A 20,645-nucleotide genomic window follows, 5' to 3' on the forward strand; every position below is an offset into this window, starting at 1 on the left:
ATGTGCCCTTGATTGAAATAGAACCCTGGACCCTTCAGTCCGCGGGGCCAAAGCTCTATCCACTGAGCCAAACCAGGTAGGGCTGTTTTTGTTTTATACCCTTGACATTTAGGTACTATTTGGGGGGAATATAAATCTTAAAATTGTATGCAAAAATACAGCCGATATTTAGACTCAAAGAGTAAAAAAGTTTTGTATTTTGACTAAATTAATACTGAGTTACCATTATTTTGCTGAATCAATTTTTTTTTCTTGTATGCTTGAGCTTGGTACCAACATCAAAAAAAAAAAAAAAATACAGAATACTATTCTGGCACAAAGTAGTATCCATTTCAGTCCTTTCAGGTTTAATGAAACAATACAGTTTGCCATTATATAGATGGATGTGTAAATTATACTATACTTTGCTATTAAATCTAAATCTTTACAGGATATAACCATTTTATAGAATGATCTACAAATAGAAGCTTATGAGAAAAACTACAGCTTTTAGTATATTTTGCCTTGGAGTATATGTTTTCATATATTGCCAAATGAAATAATATCCAAGTACCATACTTTCAATATTTTACAAAAACAAACTTATAAACTAATTTACAAGAGAAAAGCAAATGCATCTAAATTTTCATGTAAGTGCTGAAATCGGAAGCTCTCATCAGAGAAACCAAGGTGGAGTTGGTAAAGTAAAAGTGAGAATATTTGACCACAAAAATAAGAACTGGCAAAAACCCTCTTCAAAGCCCAATGCTCTGTAGAGGCTTTTCTCCCCAATACTGGGGCTAGAACTGAGCTAAAAATCCAGAAAATGCTGCCAAGGTGTAAAACACCTAGAGTTGCTCAGCCAAACTCATGAAATCCTGGGTATAAAGCAGAAGATCAGAATTTATAATTTTATAGAAACTAGTTGAAGCCAAAAGTGACAAGAAATAAGAAGCCAGGCTGGAGGCAAGACGGCACGCTCGCGGTGAGCAGACGTCAAGGGATGAAAATAGGTATGCCTAGAAGCAAATTTTAAAAGCATTTTTCTTCAAATCTTTTTCCATACCACCTAATAAGCATCTTGATTCACCATGGCCATATCAGCAGTGAAATGGGCGATATCAAACAGAACTATTCTGAAACATTTATTTCCAATCCAAAATGGAGCTTTATTCTGTGTTTGTTATAAATCCACATACTCTTCTCTTCCAGATGACTATAATTGCAAAGTAGAACTTGCATTGACATCTGATGGCAGGATGATAGTTTGCTACCATCCTTCTGTGGATATTCCATATGAACACACCAAGCCTATCCCTCGGCCAGATCCTGTGCATAATTATGAAGAAACACAGGATCAAATACTGCAAACCAGATTAGAAGTAAAAGATGAACACTTGGAGCAAGGACCCATGATAGAACAACTTAGCAAAATGTTCTTTACTACTAAGCACCGTTGGTATCCTTATGGACAGTATCATACACGCCGTAGGAAACTGAATCCTCCAAGACAGATGATATTGAGGTTTTCAGTAAAATGCTGTCCTGTTCTCATTTGCCATTTGAGAAAATGCAATCAGATATATTCACTACTATGTGCATGCCATGAACACAGGAGGACTGTCAGAAAAAAATATTTTTAAAGGCAATAGATTTCAATTTCAGTAAGCTCTCTGACCTTAAGGAAAAGGAACAATGACCAGAATATCTGCAGAATTTATCCAAATCTTGGAAGCATACTGCGATGGAAAAGTCAGATGGACTTAGTTAGGAAACTACCTTAATTAGGAATACCTACTAATACTTCTTCCCTAACTTCCCTTAATATACCTTGTTTTCCCAATATGTTAATCTGTATGACCCAGAGACTAAAGGTTGCCTTTTTCCAACTTTAGATTATTTACTAAATTGATTTCTTTTAGCTATAAATCTTCTCCTAGATAGAATATGACAGATTATTACAAAGATTATACTAGTTTTCTCATACATTCTTGAGGACCTTGTCCAGCATGGGTCAATAAACTATGCTCTTAATGATAATACTAGGCATCAAAACGTGGCTAAGCTGTGTTCAATATTTTCTGGCTATAGGGGCAGAAAGTTATGTAATACAGTTCAGAAAGATTCAAACTTAAAATGGCTAAAATGTAAAAATTGATGCTTCCAAGAGTTTCAAGTTATCCCACTGAACTATATTCACACATGTAAAGTAACTTATTCTCCACTAAAGTCAGAAAATAAAAGGAGCCAAGAGCCATACAATTTTTATTTTAGTTAAAATGTTAAAAGGCCAAACCATTTCTATGTAAGACCAGAATTTGAACAAGAGCTTCCATTTCCTAACGGTTAACAAGCTGTTATCTAGACTCTGTAACTTCATAATGTTTCACACACACAAAATAGTGATAGATATCACAGCCTTATATAAGCCCTTTATAAATCTTAATTATTCATTTCAGTTCACAAAGCACTTTGATCAACATTTTCTCATTAGAGCTTAAAACCATCAGATAAGTAGGGCAGAGATAACATCTACTCTCAAAGCTATCACAGGATCAGATATAACCTAATCAAACTTGCCTACACAGGGTCTTGTAAACTATAGATGCTTAAGTAACATTAGTGATTTTTCTTACTGATGACACCTAAAAAGACAAAGAACTATAAGCAAGTTTATAAGGCTAACTGGTCTTCTAGCCTCACTCCCACGCTCTTTTCTCACCAACACACTAGCATTTACTGAACCAGTTTCCTCATGATTCATTTTCAAGAATATTTCTGTACCACAGGACTGTAATAATTCATTCACAATATTTGAGTGCTTTCTATGTGTTGGTCAATGTTCTAGACACTTGTACAAGTTGTACTGAACAAATCTGGCATTAGTCCTGCTCTCAGGAAGTTGATATTTTAGTGTGAGAAGACAAGCAACAAGTAAATAGTGATATAAGAAGGGTCAGTGAACTGATGAGGACACTTTAGATTAGTCAGAAGGTCTCTGTGAGGTGACATCTGAGCTGACATCTGGATGACAAAAAATATATGGAGCGTAGCCGGTTTGGCTCAGCAGTTAAGCATCGACCATGAATCAGGAGATCACAGTTTGACTCCTGGTCAGGGTACATGCCTGGTTGTGGGCTTGATCCTCCAGTAGGGGGCATGCAGGAGGCAGCCAATCAATGATTTTCTCTCCCTCTCCCTTCCTCTTTCTGAAATCAAAAACATATTTTTTAAAAGAAGTATATATAACTCTGACTTTTTCATTTATTATTAACATTCTCCACCTTACTTCCAATAAAGGAGGGATGAGGTAGCTAATAATTTTAAACAATAAGGCAACTTTTTACATAAAAGGGAAAACAAAATTTAAAAGGTTAATAGACTTTGCCCGCTAGTATGGCTCAGTTAGTTGAATGCTGTCCCATGCACCAAGAGGTCACCGGTTCAATTCCTGGTCAGGGCACATGCCCAGGGTTTCAGACTCAATCCCCAGTATGAGGCATACAGGAGGACGCCAATCAATGATTCTCTCTCATCATGATGCTTCTATCTCTTCCTCTCCCTTCCTCTCTCTCTAAAAAATCAACAAAAACATTTTTTTAAAAAGGTAATGGATTTTAAGCACTAGAACTATGTAAGACACAAATGTTTTACACTTTAGCCTTCAGATTACCATCTCAGTGACAAAGGAAAAATACATAAACAGTAAACCATTCATTAACAGTGTATGATCACATGCCAAGATGAACAATACAAGCCATCATCATAAAACGATGAACAATACAAGCCATCAACATAAAAAGGAAAAGATCAATGTGGACCAGAGCAGTACTTCTCAAACATTAATATGCTATAAATCATCTGATACACAAGGTCAGGAAAGGGGCCTGAGATTGTGAGATACTTTATTTATACATTTCTAACAAGCTACCCGAGGCCAATTCTGCTTGTCTTGCTGGTCCATGGACCATACTTTGTTAAGTATCAAAAGTGTAATGCACATAAGAAAGATAAGATTCATTCTGGTTTGGGAAAACAAAGTAGGTTTTATATAAGTTCAACAGGAAGAATTAGCTTGATCTTGTGTAGGAACAATGAGACCATTTGACTACAATGAAGATCCACTCCTCCATCCCAAAAAGATATGCTGAGCACTGAATCTGTGCAGGGTACAGTAAAAGACACATTGACAAGTCTAACAGAATGGACAACTGGACAATTAAAAGATGACTGGGAGATACCATTTCACACAAGGAAAAAAGCCATGTAGTTGTCCATTAACAGTCAGATAAAGAAATTTGTTATAGCCATACAATGAAATGCTGTATAGCAATGAAAATGAATGAATTACAATTACTCATTCTAGAATGGACTAATCTCAATCATGGTGTGAGATATATATTTATCTGTGTGTGTGTGTGTGTGTGTGTGTGTATCAAAGGAAAACATACTATGATTTAATTCATTCATATGTATTAATATAAACAGGCAAAATTAAACAAACTACTTAGGAATATTTGTGTAGTGACGCTACTAAAAAAATTACTGAATCAAAGATCACAATAGTGACAATAGGGTGGGGAGAAGGGTAGGAGAAAAGGATGAAATGGAAAGGGGCTTCAAAGATATTTGTAATGTTCTGTTTCTGAAGCTGAATAGCAGGTGACTGGATATGTATTTTGTGATTTTTCAAATTACTAGAGGCCTGATGCATGAAATTCGTGCAAGAGTAGGCCTTCCTTCCCCTGGCTGCCGGCACCTGCTTCCCTCTGGCACCCCAGACCCAGGCTCCCTCGCAGCTCCAGCTTCGTCCTTCATCCAGAAGGTCTTCCATAAGGACATCCGGTCTAATTGGCATATTACGCTTTTATTTATTATTATTATTTTGTAATGCCCTTGACTGGAATTGAACCTGGGACCTTTCAGTCTGCAGGCCAACGCTCTATCCATTGAGCCAAACCGGTCAGGGCTTATTTTTATAGAAAATGTATTATAGACACTATTTTGCATGTATAACATTTTGATTTTCTTTTTACACTTCTTTGCTAATGTTATCAATTATATTTTTAAAGACTTAGGAAATTGGTGGTGGCAGATTCTAAAAGCAGTGACTTAAAGAAAAGTGGAAGACTGCTAATATAGACAATTTTTAACCACTGACTTCAAGAGGAAAAATATGGGGATTGAGAAGGGAACACAGAATGCTAAGAGACAGAGCTGAACATTTTACTATGGGAATGTCTTGAAAATGTTAAGACATAAAGGGAAAGGTAATATTAAAGAAACAGAGGAACTGATAAATAAGATCAAAGATAGGAAAGAAAAGGTTCAAGAATATAAGAAAAACAATTGGTCACTACCAAGATGTCAGGAACAAATACTATTCAACATCAGGCTTACCAAATAGTTCTGTGTGGCTAGAATGTACAGTTCCTAGGAAGTTTGGAAATACTAGGAATTAAACCTAAACACAAAGGCAAGGACATCTTGGTGGGCCTTGAACTCACTGCAAAGCCACTGAAAACATTTCAGAAAGGCAGTTAACAAGATCGGACTTTCACACATTTTTAAAACACATTGTATGCGGGAAACGTATTTATACGTTTTACGTTGACTGTAAGAAGTAGAGCCACCTGTTAGCGCGCGATAAAAACTACCCGCAAACAATGTTAATAAAAGTATAAAAAGCAGACTGGAGAAAAGGTTACCCTGCGCTCCCCTTCCCATAGCCCCCGAGTCCTAGCTCCTTCTCGACACCCAGAGGTCACCTACCTACCTGTCGCCCAGAAGAGTTTTTCTCCAAGTCCTCTCTCCCAAGCACCTCAAAACAAGGCCCCAGGGACCTGTCACACACGCCCCGAGCCTCGGTCCCCTTTCTCAGCCCTCAATTCCCCCGTCAGATGGCAGAGAAAGCTGTAGCGCCTCCCGAACAAAAAGCGGAGACGAAAGAGGAGGATTTTCAGGGAAAACCTTGGCCCAGCCTCACGTGGCCCAGAGGGGAGGCTGCCGGCAAGCGCACCAGGCGGCACCCGGCTGGGAACTGCGCTCCCCGCGGGGGCCCGGGAAGACGGCACCACACTCACCAGGCCGTCTATCTGCACCTGCTTCACGGCCGAATCTCCGGCGCCGCCTTTGCCCTTGCCTTTCCCGGCCGCACCGGTGGCGGAGCTGGAAGAAGTGGTGGCCGGGCCGGTGCCTTCCTTGCGGGACGCCATCTTTCCAGCGGGACAGGAAGAAAGAGAAACGTGAGTGATCGGAAGCGGAAGTACGAGCTTCACGTGACGTCATACGCAGTGCGCCGTCCGAGGGGGCGGAGCGGGGAGGAAAGGCTAGAGTAGGGCCCCGCCTCCCTTCAACTCCTTCCCTAACGGAATCCTTTGCGCATGCGCATTGTGTGTTTGAGGCTTCCCCCATAAAATGCTTGAAGATAAGTGGACTTTTTTAAAAAAAGACTTTGTGACAAACACGGCAGAGATTGGAGTGATGTGTCTAGAAGCCAAGGATCCCAAGGATTGCCGGGAACACCGGAAACAAAGAGAAAGGCATGGAAGAAAGACATGGAACAGATTCTCCCTTATTGCCTTCAGGGAGGGCATGGCCCTGAGGACACCCCAACTTCAGACTGTGAGACCACACATTTCTGCGGTTTTAAGCTATGCAGTTTGTGGTACTTTGTTACAGCAGCCCTAAGAAATTAATACCACTTATTTATGTGCTACTGTATTGATGTATTATGCACATTATAAAACATCCACTGAAATAGGTATTGAAACATGTGTAAAAGTTAAAAACCAATGTTTAAAACATTAGTCTTATTAACTTATAGTGTGCAAAGAGTTTGAGAGCAACGATATTGAATATTTGCCGTTTTAATCTTTTTATTTTGGAGAAAAAATAAACTGTTTTCCACTTTATGTTTAGTCAGTCTCCATTAGGCTATTGATAATAGCATTGTAATTCACACTTTCATGGTGTCTCATGTGTAAAAATGCTTTCACTTCTAATTTTTTTATTAATCCCAATTCCCAATCTTGCAAACTATGAAGAGGTTCACTAACTCCCATTACACACATTAGGAAACAGACGTGAATTATCCAACCTTATTTTGTTCATTACTGGTGAGCAGTATTGCATTTTGTCTTATGTAATTTCAGATAACTGTCTCTAACCACTTAGATTATACAGAAATTAATTTTTTTTCAGAATTACCAGAATAGCCCTTTGCTGCTATCAGTTTCATGTAAGATTACATAAGGACCAAGAAGTTATTTTATGCAAAGTGTTGAAGTATGATGCCGAATATATTCCGTAAAAATAACACTGACTTGTATGAAATACACATCTAAAGTATTTATTTTTATTTATTTATTTAATCTTCACCCATGGATATTTTTCCATTGATTTTAGAGAGAGTGGAAGACAGAAATATCGATGTAAAAGAAACACGTCGATTGATTGTGAGGAGCCTGCAACCGGGGTACGTGCCCTTGACCAGAATTGAACCAGGGACCCATAGGTCCGCAGACCGATGCTCTATCCACTGAGCCAAACTGGCTAGCACCAAGTCTCAAGTATCTAAAGGAATACTTGACAGCTTTAGAAAATCATCTTAGATAAGAAATTTATAACTTTCTCTGCTTCCAAATACATTTTGCCTACTGCTTATTTTGGAAATGTTTACTTATTCAATAAATATCTAGGCAGAACTGATGAAGTGGTTACGCCAATGAAGGGTATTTCCTGTCCTGAGATTTTTGTTGTGAGGGTCTGGTTTCATATTACAATCTGTGAACAGAAACAGTTACACCTGAAAAATTCCTAATGATACAACATAAAAAGTTGTATCCATTATTTTCAAGTACACATGAAATATTTATCAAAGCAGACCACAACCTGGGCCACAGAGAAAGTCTCCACAAGTTTAGAACTATTGAAGGTTGATTGTAGTAGAATTACACTAGAAATCAGTAAGAGAAAAATAATCAAAAAGAAAAGAGAAGAAGAAAATCCCTCATGGAAGAACCAGATCTAGAAATTTGTGCCTGTCATTGGCTAGCTGGAATGATGAGCACCAGAAAGCATCCAGGTTACTTAAAAATAATAATACATTTACTAATTGCTTTATCCTACCATATATATGGTTTCATTTCAAAATTACAATACCAATATTACTAGTCACAATAAAACTGGTAAGTAAAGTTTTAAATTCCTTTGTAATATTTTAGCCTTGGAAATATCCCACTAAGATTTTCCAGACATGTGTGCTAATCACACTACATGGGTTCTTTCAACCTGACCCAAAACAATGCATGTGGCCCCCTGTGCATGAAACAGCCCATAGCCAAGAGATATACAGACACCCCCAATTTACAATGGTTTGACTTAAAATATCTTTTACTTTATAACGGTGCAAAAGTGATCCACATTTAGTAAAAACCATACTTCAAATTAATTAATTAAAGCAATTAATACTTAAAATTTTGAATTTTGATCTTTTTTCAGGCTAGCAATATGCGGTATGATATTGACAGCTCCCAAGTCAAATTGAGATCTAGATGGTAAGTAATCATCAGTATACTGTGTTGCCACCGTCTTATGCATATTGTGTTTTGAGCATATTTATGGTAGGCTAGGATAAGCTATGATATTAGTTTAGGTGTATTAAATGTATTTTCAGCTTAGATATTTTCAACTTATAATGGGTTTATAGGGACCTAACCTCATAAATCTAGGAGCATCTGTACAGAGAGAAGAAGGGAGAGACACATGAAGTAGAATTTGAAATAGGAAGTCAATATAGAAGCAATATTACTTCCTTCATTTGGATTTCTGGTTTGCTTCCTATCTCACTGGCTACTCCTTTCTTCTGTCACCATTGATGATTTCTCTACCCTTCCCCAACTCTTTAATATTGAAGGAACTGCACCAGAGTTCCATTCTTCTACATCTTTGTTCCCTTATCTCTACTCCCTGTCATGGTGATCTCATCCACTCTCAAACCTCTAAACTTTATGCATATACTGATGAATCCAAAATTTATATTTTCCCAGACCTCTCCACTGAACTCCACACCAGCATGTCTATCTATCTGCCTATTCAACATCTCCACTTAAATGTCCAACAGGTACCTCCAACTTAACCTTTGCAAAATTGAACTCCAACTCCCCTCCCCCGCAAAAAAAAAAAAATTGTTCTTCACATAGTCTTCCCCATCTCATTTGATGACAGCTCTGTTCTTCTAGTTAATAAGACCAAAACCCTTGACTCCTCTGTTTCCCTCTCACTCCACCCCTTAATTCATCAGTTACTCCTCTAGGCTCCATCTTAAAATGTATTCAAAATTCAGACTTCTTCTGAGAAGATGTAAAAATATTTTTCCCTACTTCTCCTAATAAGCGCACCTAAACCCCTGGGCATTATAGGTAGAAGAAAAATTAGAAGACTTTGCAAGGTGGGAAGAAGAAGGAAGACTGGCTAGGGACATTGGGACCCAAAGAACGAGAGAGGTGTGATTGCCACATATGTTCCATGCTTGGAGCTGAAGTCCAGTGACCTGGAAACACCAACAGGTACAAACAAAACAAAACAAAACACAAAATGCCTCCAATAACTGCACACTGTCAGTGGCGATTATGTGGAGAATTTGACCTTTAACCCTTATCAGACAATAATGAGGCAGCCACTCCATCCCCCACAACAGTAAGGAGACCATCAACCCCATGAAGGAATTCTGGAAAGCAGTAATAGGGCAGTCCTACCCCTTTCATCCAGGAGGTATCACTGGAAGCCTAGTTGGAGCTGGAACTTCCATCACCCACCAGTGACAAAGAACTGTTCCCACTCCTGAGAGAGTCAGTGAAGGCTGAACATGGAACTTCTATTTGTACCCACATGGGGCAGTAAAAGGAAGGACTCCCTCCTTTCATTGCCAGAGCTATGTCAGAGAAAGCCAACTAAAACAGGAGGCCTTGAGATCCAAAGTTCCATAACAAAATATGCAAAAATCGATGCTTCAATTGAAAAGTCATCATCTCATCAAGAACCAGAAAGATTTCAAACTGAATGAAGAAAGGCAATCAATAGATGCCAACACTGACATGACAGAGATGTTAGGATTATCTGAAAAGATTTTGAAGCAGCTATCATACAATGTCTCAACTACCAATTATAAGCACACTTAAAATGTTTCAGCAAAGCCTTAACCGGTTTGGCTCAGTGGATAGAGCTTCGGCCTGCGGACTCAAGGGTCCCGGGTTCGATTCTGGTCAAGGGCATGTAACTTGGTTGCAGGCATATCCCAAGTAGGGGGTGTGCGGGAGGCAGCTGATCGATGTTTCTAACTCTCTATCCCTCTCCCTTCCTCTCTGTAAAAAAAATCAATAAAATATATTTTTAAAAAAATGTTTCAGCAAAGAAATTGAAAGTCTCAGTCAAGATATAAAAGATATAAATAGGAACCAAATGGAAATTTAGAACTTAAAAAATACAATAACTAAAAATAAAAATAAAAACTCGATGGGCTTAACAGCAGAATGGAAAGGACAGAGGGAAAAAAATCAGTGACTGGAGATGCAACATAGAAATTACCCAATCTGTACACAGATGCACAGAATATAAAATGGTACAGCCACTATGAGAAAGAGTATGGCAGTTCTTAAAAAAATTAAACATAGAATTACCAAATGCGCCCTAGCCAGCTTGGCTCAGTGGATAGAGCGTCAGCCTGTGGACTGAAGGGTCCCAGGTTCAATTCTGGCCAAGGGCACATACCTGGGTGGCAGGCTCGATCCGTAGGGGGCGTGCAGGAGGCAGCCAATCAATGATTCTCATCATCGATGTTTCTATTTCTCCCTCTCCCTTCCTCTCTGAAATCAATAAAGAAATATATTTTTTTAAAAAAAAAGAATTACCAAATGGCCCAGCAATTCCACGTCTAGGTATATAGCCAAAAGTATTGAAAGCAGGGATGTAAACAAATATTTGTACACCAGTATTCATAGCAGCATTACTCAAAATGGCCAAAAGTTGAAAACTATTCAACAGATAAATTAATAAACAAAATGTGGCATATACATGAAATTGAATATTATTCAGCCTTAAGAAGAAATGAAAGTCTGATACATGCTACAACACAAATGAATTTTAAAAACATGCTAAATGAAATGTCAGATGCAAAAACAATTATTATAGGATTTTATTTACATTAAGTACCTAGAATAGTCAAATTTATCGGGAAAGTAGAATAATGGTTACCAGGAGGTGGGAAGAGGGAGGAATAAGGAGTTATTATTTAATGAGTGGAGAGTTTCAATTTGGGATGGTGGAAAAATAGTAATGGTTGTACAATAATGTGGACACAATGACACTGAACTGTACATTTAAAAGGAGTTTAAATGTTAAAGTTTGTGTTATTTTTCCACAATAAAAAAAACAAGTGGACTGAAACAAAACAAAAAAAATGAACAGAGCCTTGGGGAACTGTGGAACTATAAGAAAAAAAAAAAAATAACAGTCCTGCCCTGTCCTAGTGGCTCAATTGATTGAAGCATCATCCGTGCACCAAAAGGTTGTGGGTTTGATTCTGGGTCAGGGCATATACCTAGGTTGCCAGTTTGATCCCCAGGGTGAGCACAGCAGGCAACGATTGATGTTTATCACATTGATGTCTCTCTCTCTCTTCTCTCTCTCTCTCTCTCTCTCTCTCTCTCTCTCCCCCCTCATTTCTTCTCTCTCTAAAATCAATAAAAACATGTTCTCAAGTGAGGATAAGTAAGTAAGTAAGTAAGTAAGTAAATAAATAAATAAAACATAACAATCCTATCATAGAAGTCTTAGAAAGAGAAAAGAAAGGGAGCAGGGGTTGAAAGTTATTAAAGAAATAGCACCTGAAAACTTCCTTAATATTAGGGAAAAGTCATAGCCTACAGATTCAAGAAGCTTGAGCAAACTCCAAATAGGATACATCCAAAGAAATGCACACCAAGTTATATGAGAGTGAAACTTCTAAAAGCCAAAGAAAACATCTTGAAAGCAGCAAGAGACAAGGCCCTACTTTATAAGGGAAAAACAATTGGAACTAAAATGGATTTCTTAATAGAAAACAAAGACCAGAAGGCAGTTGCATAATATTTTTCAACTGCTAAAAAAAAAAAAAAGAACACTCAACCTAGAAACCTGTATTCAACCAAAATATTGTTAAGGAATAAAAAGGAAATCAAAACATTTTTTAATAAAGAAAAACTAAGAGAATTGTTACTAGCAGTCCTACCCCAAAAGAATGACTAAAAGTAGTTCTCTAAAAGGAAAAGGAACAATAAAAGAAAGAACCTTGGGATATCATTAAGGAAGAAAGAGCACAATAAACAAAAATGTGGGTAATTACAGTAGACTTTCCTTCTTTTGAGTTTCCTAAATGTTTTAGGGTTAAAGCAAAAAATTAGGATAGCAAGAAAGCCAACTACTGTTATAATTATTTTACTTACCTTAAATGAAGTAGATCTGGTATGAGAAATACTTAATTAAAAAAACAGAATATTCACACAACTTTTGTAATTTAATGTGAAACTTTAGAGGCTTGATCTAAGTCTACATTTCTGGCCATGCAAGTATCTTCTGTGTGAAAAATATGCTAGTTCAAAGACACATTAAAAACTTCACCTCCACTTCCCATTATGTTTTATAGTTCTGTGCAATTACTGTGGCTACTAGCAATTCATATAGGAAATAAAGGTCAGAGATTATTCTGATTAAATTTTTAGAGCAGGTTTATGCTTAACACTATCCACACTTACAAGGTTTCATACTGCACACAATTTATGACTATTATGATTATTACTGTAGGTCTTAATATAATGTATTCTCACCTAAACCAGGATTGAAATTTTTAAGTAAAATATTCTGGACTGGCCAATATACCCTTCCCTGCCCCCCTCCAAAAAAAAAGGGAGTTTTTTGGCTGCATTATGAGAAAAACCCTTAACTATGTTTGGATTGGAAAGGAAGCCTACTCTGAAATTTGATTTTAAGTAATGATTTGGGGTGATATTTTTATTTTTACTGGGGACAATTAACACTGAGTTAGTAGACATGTTTTAATTCGGGCTTTATTTTTAAGACTTTCAAATTGCAACTCAGGAGGCTCCAACAGCAACTAAGTGCTTTGGGATCATTCGCACAAAGATTAAGAGGCATGTATAAACCATAAAACCCTTTATAAGAAATAAGAATCTATCTTAAAATAATCATATGAACTAAACTTATATATAAAAACATATTGAAACTTAAATATACTCATGTGGCAAAAATTAAAGAAATACCTATACTGCCCTAGCTGGTTTGGCTCAGTGGATAGAGTGTTGGCCTTCAGACTGAAGGAGCCCAGGTTCAATTCCGGCCTAGGGCACATGCCTGGGTTGAGGGCTTGATCCTCAGTGGGGGGGCGTGCAGGAGGCAGCCCATCCGTGGTTCTTTCTCATCATTGATGTTTTTATCTCTCTCTCCATCTCCTTTCCTCTCTGAAATCAATAAAAATGTATTTTTTTAAAAGAAATACCTATACTGCCCTTTTTCTTTAGTTGTTAACAAGCACAGCAAACCAAAGTGCAAACCAATGTTTAAGAGAATTGAGTTCTAAGGGTTTCTCACCTCATCACTTCTAAAGATAAAATGTACTTGTCCTCTCTATCATACAAGGTAGGAGTATTTAAGAGGGTGGTTAAATTGCTGAGTCAAAAAGAACAAGAGGAAGCAGCAAGAAAACATAGACAGACTGGGTGTGAAGAGAGTTGGGAATGCTGGTTGTGGTAGGTGGTCTCTGATTTGCTCTTCAGATACACTCACCATCCTTCTCTACCCTAATCTGTGATTCCAGGAGGCTGACCAGTCTTTATCAACCAGTCTCTCTCACTCTGTGTCTTCAGATTGGGTTTAGCTAATGTGAACTACCAACAGGAGATTAGAAGTCAGGAGGAAAGCAAGGTAAGAGTATTTACTTCCATGAATCCCCTCAGTGGCTGCCATTTGTCTACTTAAGGTCACAGCTCTTGTTGGGTGGCCTTCTGGTACCATCACAGCACATTCTGAGTTGCAGTCCGTATGCCCCCTCAAGCCTAGTAGTGATAATACAAGGCTTCCCACAGTTGCTAGCCTCAGGGTACTTCATCATCTCTTGCTTTCCCTCCATTCCTTGCACATTTTAAAAAGTAGTCTCTTTATTAAATGCTATTCCATCACTTTTTCCAAGTGTGTTGTTAATGTTCAGCCAGGACTCTGATTGATACATTGGTAGTGGGGAAAAAGTCAAAGTAGTATTAAGGTGTAGTAAAGAGAGATAGGAGAGAGATAGGAAGAGGTTTTCAAAGCTTTTTGTACCATTCTATGAATGTAACATGACTTATGTGACTCCAATTAATTCCTAAATTGCATAATTATTGTGGCTGAGTTCCTGTTTCTTTGCATCCATATCCAATATAAGGGCATGGCTATAGATCGATGTCTGGAATTTACATGACTAGGTAAGACTACCAGGATCTATGTGGGTTGATTATGTCATATTAAGACATTTCTCTTATGAAATAAGGATTAACCCAACCCAGTGTATCCGCTAATTTTTTCTAGAAATTCCATTACTTGCTATAGTATGAATTTTTACTGTCAATTATGTCAATATTATTTGACTTTGTAATATTTCCTTTTATTCTCAGTGTACTCTCCCCCTTAGGGGCACGCCTACACTTTTCCCTTCCCCTTCCCAGGTACATTGCCTTTGCCTTTCTTTTTCTTAAGCTCCATCGGCCCTTCTATTGCTTCTGTAACTTGTTTCCTGAGCCTATGCAGCCCATCTGGCTCACTTCTACTAGCTCTGTAACTTTCTAAATAAACTTTCTCTTATAATTTGAAAAAAAATATTGCCCAGCAGGTGTGGATCAGTGGTTGAGCATCAGCCTATGAACCTGGAGTTCATGGTTCAATTCCAGGTCAGGGCACATGCAGAGGTTGAGGGCTCAATCCCCAGTAGGGGGGCGTGCAGGAGGCAGCTGATCAATGATGTTTCTATCTCTCTCACTCTCTCTCGCTTCCTCTCTCTGAAATCAATAAAAACGTATTTTTAAAAAAGGATCTTGACACCATTACTTAATAAAAAATATGCAAGTAAATAAATAATTTGAAAAATATATACAGTTTATTTTATTCTCAAACAGAAATTTGGGAAAGTACAATAATTCCTTCAAGAACCAGTGGTTCAGTACATATTATTTCATTTCGATTCACAATTAAATTCAGGTTGTTATATTTAAGCATCACTCCAGAAGTGGGTATAAGCCAGGTGACTGTTGTTTGTCCATCACTATAACAGTTTATATAGCTGAGAATTCAGATCTCAGTTAAAATTTTCTCTCTAACCGGAACCTACTACTTCCCTGCGACAAATAGGACAGGTAGAGTTGTCAGACAGCCAGCGATCAATACAGTGCACATGATATTCATGGGAGCAAGGTAGTATGCGAAGCTTGTTGCCTTCTGTGTACTCCGTCATACAAATTATACAGACTTTCGATGTATCATTTTCAGAAAAAGGTCTTATCGCCAAGTTGTCAATCTCTGCTTTGCTGAGTCCGGTTGGATGGTTATCATAATCATTCACGAGTAAAAATTGATCAAGAGAGGCCCAAGAGTCACTTTCATCTGATGTTATTGGGGTCATAGATCTACTGTCACCCCAGGTTTCTGATGAGTATGGTGAGAATCTTCTTTCATAACTGCCTTCAAAGAACAGGGTGCTAATTTCTGAATTTTCATCACTGAAGGAGCTGGAACTGGATATCGGACTGGAGCTGGAACTGGACATCAGACTGGAGCTGGAACTGGACATCAGACTGGAGCTGGAACTGGACATCAGACTGGAACTGGAACTGGACATCAGACTGGAGCTGGAACTGGACATCAGACTGGAGCTGGAACTGGATATCAGACTGAAACTGGAACCGGATGTGTAACTGGAGCTGGAACCGGATGTGTAACTGGAGTTTGAACTAGAAGTCGATGTGGAATGTAAACAGGAATCACAGCTACAATTTGAGTTGGAACTAAAACTCCTACCATGAGAACTATCTCTTCCATTGGGTGACTCTGCCCTTTCCATGTATCGACGTGGCGCTGACTCAGTAGGCTCTAAATCACTCTCACTGTCCACAGGACTACTTGAGCCACTAAAATCTGTCACTGTCTGCCTTAACGTGCTTTGAATTGCACCAGGTATTGTATCACTGAAACCTGTACTTAAAATTCCACAAAAGGGAATTCCAATGGTACTAACATAAGCTCTCATATCTGCCTGTTCATAATGTGAAAACATATGCCTAAGGTCTCCTTGTTCACTGTCTAAAGCGGCAGTGTTATTTGGTATCTCAGATGTTATTTGAGTTCTATTAGTTATGCTGCCTCTCTCAGAATATGCTACAGGATGAACTCGTCCTACTGCAGAACAGAGGCATATGTTTGGGTATATCTGTCTCAACCCACAAGATTCACCGTCACCGGTTGTGTCTGGAGAAGATTCTCCTTGAACAGCATTCCTTGTCCCAGATGTTGCAAAAAGATGCCTATTTTGCGATTCAAGTGCAGCTGTTGGCTGTGTCGATGTTTCCTGGTGCCGAGTTCTTAAAAATCTCCCAGTCTCACTTACAAAAGCCTGCTCAAAAGTTGGAAATGATGCACGGTGATGGAATCTTTGTGAAACTGGACCCAGTGCACGTGGAGGTGACCTACTTTCAGTTCTTGCTCTGGTTCTACTGTGGTCTGGGCTTCTGCTTCTTGCCCTTTTCTGACCTCTGGTAGGTGTGACTCTTATTGATGGCCTTGGTGTACTCTGTTCTGATGTAGATGGTCTTGTCAATCTTGGTTCAGCTTGTGGGTTTTCCACGTGACTGTGGCTGTTTTCCATATTTTCTCTTCTGGGAAGTCTTGTAGATGGGGCATATTTATTCTCTGCACCTGGATGGCCCGAACTGAATCTGAAATCTCCGTGTGGATTAGCCTGGCTCACTTCTCTCCAAGGTTGGTGTTCTCCTTTCCCACATACCACATTTTTAGTTTGCTCGAAAGCGTTAAGCTGGTCTCTAATAGAGCCACTCGTTGGAGTTGATGCCCTGTGATGGAATCTTTGTGAAAGTGGACCCAGTGAACGTGGAGGTGACCTACTTTCAGTTCTTGCTCTGGTTCTACTGTGGTCTGGGCTTCTGCTTCTTGTTCTTTTCTGACCTCTAGTGGGTGTGACTTTTATTGATGGCCTTGGTGTACTTTGTTCTGATTTAGATGGTCTTATCAGTCGTGGTTCAGCTTGTGGGTTTTCCAGGTGATTGTGGCCATTTTCCACACTTTGTCCTCTGGGAAATCTTATGGATGGTACATATTTGCTCTCTACACTTGAACTGCCAGAACTGAATCTGAACTCACTGGGAGGATTAACCTGGCTCACTTCTCTCTGAGGTTGGGGCTCTCTCTGCCCACTTGTCACATTTTCAGTTGGTTCAAAAGACATGAGCCAGTCTAATAAAGAGTCACTGCTAGACACATCATCGGGAGCGTCTCCTTCACCTGCTAACAAAAAAGTGGGGAGCTCAGAAAGGAAATATCAAGATTAGAGCCATCGTAGGATAGCACTCTGAAACGTTGTTTCAAAAACAAACTAAAATGCTGATAAATACTCAGATCTTGTAAACAAATTTTACATTTATAGAATTAATATTTTGTCAACCATGCTGCAAATTGACAAGGAAAGGCAAGAAAGTTTCAATTCTCTCTGAAAGACAGAGATAATCCTAGATAAATTTAGAGAATTGTTTTATTAAAAATGAATATAGCCAAAACCGGTTTGGCTCAGTGGATAGAGCGTCGGCCTGCAGACTGAAAGGTCCCAGGTTTGATTCCGGTCAAGGGCATGTACCTTGGTTGCGGGCACATCCCCAGTAGGAGGTGTGCAGGAGGCAGCTGATCGATGTTTCTCTCTCATCGATGTTTCTAGCTCTCTATCTCTCTCCCTTCCTCTCTGTAAAAAATCAATAAAATATATTTTTTTAAAAATAAATAATAAATAAAATAAAAATGAATATGGAGGTCTATTTTTAATAGTTCATCGTATACACATCCTGGGAGAGGACTGTCAAGTGACAACAGTTTTTTCACTCCACTGTCAAAATTTACTAATGCAATTAAACAAGACAAAATTTACTAATGCAATTAAACAAGACAAATACCAGGTAAGGTACAGTGCTTGTTATTTTTCTTCAGTTTACATTATTAGGTAATTTTCATTAGTCCACATTACTTCTAGGCTTTTGTCTTAAGTGCTTTTGATAATACATAAAGTTGTTTTAAAATACAAGACTATTATAGCCATTACCCAAATATAAAGAAGGTTTATAGGTTTAAAAGTATTGGAATACTTACTAATGTTACCAAGATTTTGAATTGACATGAAATTGAAGGTTAGATAAATGAGTAGACTAATCCTAGCATAGTGCATATAGGACCATGTTCAAGAACCAAACTATTTCAGTATCCTCTTCAGTACATAGTAAAAGTCTCTGCTTCACACTGAAAGAGACACTGGCCCTGAGGTTAGAGCAGGGTTTCTCAACCTTAACACTACTGACATTTTGGCACCATACAATTCTTTATTTAGGGAGCTATCCTGTGCATTGTGGAATGCTGGGCAGCATTCCTAGCCACTGCCCACAGGATGTAAAAAAATATATTTAGATATTGTAAAATGCCCCCAGTTGAGAGCTACTTGATTCGAATATGAAATACTTGTTTTTGCTGGTGAGGAAGTCATATGTCTATATCAGTGGTTCTCAACCTTCCTAATACCGCGACCCTTTAATACAGTTCCTCATGTTGTGGTGACCCCCAATTTCATTGTTACAAATTGAACATAATGAAAGCATAATGATTAATCACAAAAACAATATGTAATTATATATGTGTTTTCCGATGGTCTTAGGCGACCCCTGTGAAAGGGTCGTTCGACCCCCAAAGGGGTCGCGACCCACAGGTTGAAAACCGCTGGTCTATATAGAAAAAAAATAATTCAGGTAGAAGGAGGAATTTTCCATTGAGGTGGAAAACCAAGGAAAGTATCAATAGGCTATTTCACAAATAAAACAACCCAAATGTGAATCGGGGGGTTGGGGGGGGGGAAAGTACCTTGACATTCTCACCAAAAAAAATGAATAAATGCTAGGTTTGTGGTTTGTTTGTTTGTTTGTTGAGAAGTTACTTAGCACCAGATTAATTTGTGCCACTCTGTATAATCTCTGGTTGACACTCACTGTTACGAAGTTCCTTACCCACCCCATCCTATTCCCCTCACAAATAAAGTATACCTGTATTTTCATCTGAGTTTTCCAGTAGTTTGTCTTTAGCTAGGTGAATTCTTCTCCGCAACTCTTCTTCTGTACTTTCGCCTGGGTTGCCTAGCAAATTGTTACCCTTCATAAGCTTGTACTCGTCTTCACTCAGGTTATTTACAAATCGATAAAAATCCTGAGCTAATCGGTTCGTCTGATTTCTGCGCTGGGCCGCAGATTCATCTCCTTCATCGCCAGAATCTGAGTTTTCCATCTTGACGAACAAGTGGAAAATTATCAGACTTTTACAAAATGATGGTGATACACAAACAAACACTTCGTGCTTCGGTGTCAGGGTACGACTCAGTCGATCCACTGATCCACCTCAGCTTACGTTTCCCTCAGTTTCTCTCACCTCTACTGCTGCTGCAGTTGTACAGCTGCTGGTGAGTCAACTGTTGAGACCCACCTTTATACCAAGCATTCTAGTCATCGTTGCCTAGGCAACCATGATCTTCGCCATTGTTACCAAATTGGGACCTCATTCAGGTTGGGTTTCATTTCAGTCCAAACCAGCAAATGTTGACAAGGGCTTATTGTGTACCCAGCACAGTCCTAAGCCTCCTTTAACCCGCATGAACCTATTCTCAGGCTTTCGGGAGGCTTTTCAGGCTCCGATAAGCTATAGCTATTTGTATGTTAAATTACAGAACCCAGATGCAGCTAGTTCCAGTAGATATGACAGCCTCTTTCAAAATGCCATGCTGCCCTAGCCGGTTTGGCTCAGTGGATAGAGTGTTAGTCTGCAGACCAAAGGGTCCCGCGTTCCATTCTGGTCAAGGGCACGTACCTCAGTTGCAGCCTGGGCCCTCATCAGGGCACATGCAGGAGGCAACCAATTGATGTGTTTCTTTGACATCCATCGATATTTCTCTCGTCTTTCCCTCTCTCTTCCACTCTCTTTAAAAACCAATGGAAAAATACCTCAGGTGAGGATTAAAAAAAAAATGCCTTGCCAAAGTCATCCTAGTTAAATGCAACCGTTTTCATTTTCAGGTGCCACAGGATTTCTGTCTTTTCTCCTCGTGATTCCTTAAATCATAGATACTCACTAAGAAAGCCCACGTTGTTTTATATTTCACCAGGCCCATAGCTGAATCTGTTTAACTGGGTCCTCTCCCTTTTATAAAGGCTTCATCTTGCATTACACGACTCCTCTGTTGTGGGTGGCGGTGGGGTTCTTGCGGTGTCACGAGGAAAAGCATTTCCAGGGACCCTCAAGAAAGGATGAGGTCTGAAGGCAAAATTTATTCAGGA

General features: G+C 38.9%; 2 protein-coding genes, 1 long non-coding RNA gene and 1 pseudogene across 6 annotated transcripts in view; 2 read left to right on the forward strand and 2 right to left on the reverse strand.

The window, feature by feature from the left end:
• The window catches only part of EIF3H (eukaryotic translation initiation factor 3 subunit H), a 79,154-nt gene extending 72,923 nt beyond the window's left edge, over nucleotides 1–6,231 (reverse strand). For 2 of the 4 annotated variants that reach the window (XM_023750925.1, XM_023750926.1), the window contains exon 1: nucleotides 6,063–6,231. In XM_023750925.1, coding sequence (XP_023606693.1) covers nucleotides 6,063–6,194 — 132 coding nt within the window. In that variant the 5' untranslated portion in view covers nucleotides 6,195–6,231. The remainder of the gene's footprint in view (nucleotides 1–6,062) is intronic. The other 2 variants (XM_023750924.1, XM_006085227.3) reach the window with 2 other exon arrangements.
• On the forward strand, nucleotides 36–2,809 carry LOC111825209 (annotated as a pseudogene).
• A 216-nt stretch (nucleotides 6,232–6,447) lies between the features above and the next one.
• Nucleotides 6,448–8,538, forward strand: LOC111825207. The gene is made up of 3 exons (XR_002828344.1): nucleotides 6,448–6,603; nucleotides 7,387–7,456; nucleotides 8,482–8,538. It is a non-coding gene; the product is annotated as an uncharacterized LOC111825207 (long non-coding RNA).
• A 6,737-nt stretch (nucleotides 8,539–15,275) lies between these two features.
• On the reverse strand, nucleotides 15,276–19,602 carry LOC102439823 (E3 ubiquitin-protein ligase RLIM-like). Its single transcript, XM_014452734.2, has 2 exons — nucleotides 19,365–19,602; nucleotides 15,276–17,574 (listed from the first exon to the last, which is right to left on the reverse strand). The coding sequence occupies exons 1-2, from the start codon at nucleotides 19,600–19,602 to the stop codon at nucleotides 15,377–15,379; spliced, it is 2,436 nt and encodes an 811-aa protein (XP_014308220.1). The 3' UTR covers nucleotides 15,276–15,376.
• Between the last annotated feature and the right edge of the window lie 1,043 nt (nucleotides 19,603–20,645).

The sequence above is a fragment of the Myotis lucifugus genome, unplaced genomic scaffold (genome assembly GCF_000147115.1).
Source record: "Myotis lucifugus unplaced genomic scaffold, Myoluc2.0 scaffold_17, whole genome shotgun sequence".
Lineage (NCBI taxonomy): Eukaryota > Metazoa > Chordata > Mammalia > Chiroptera > Vespertilionidae > Myotis > Myotis lucifugus.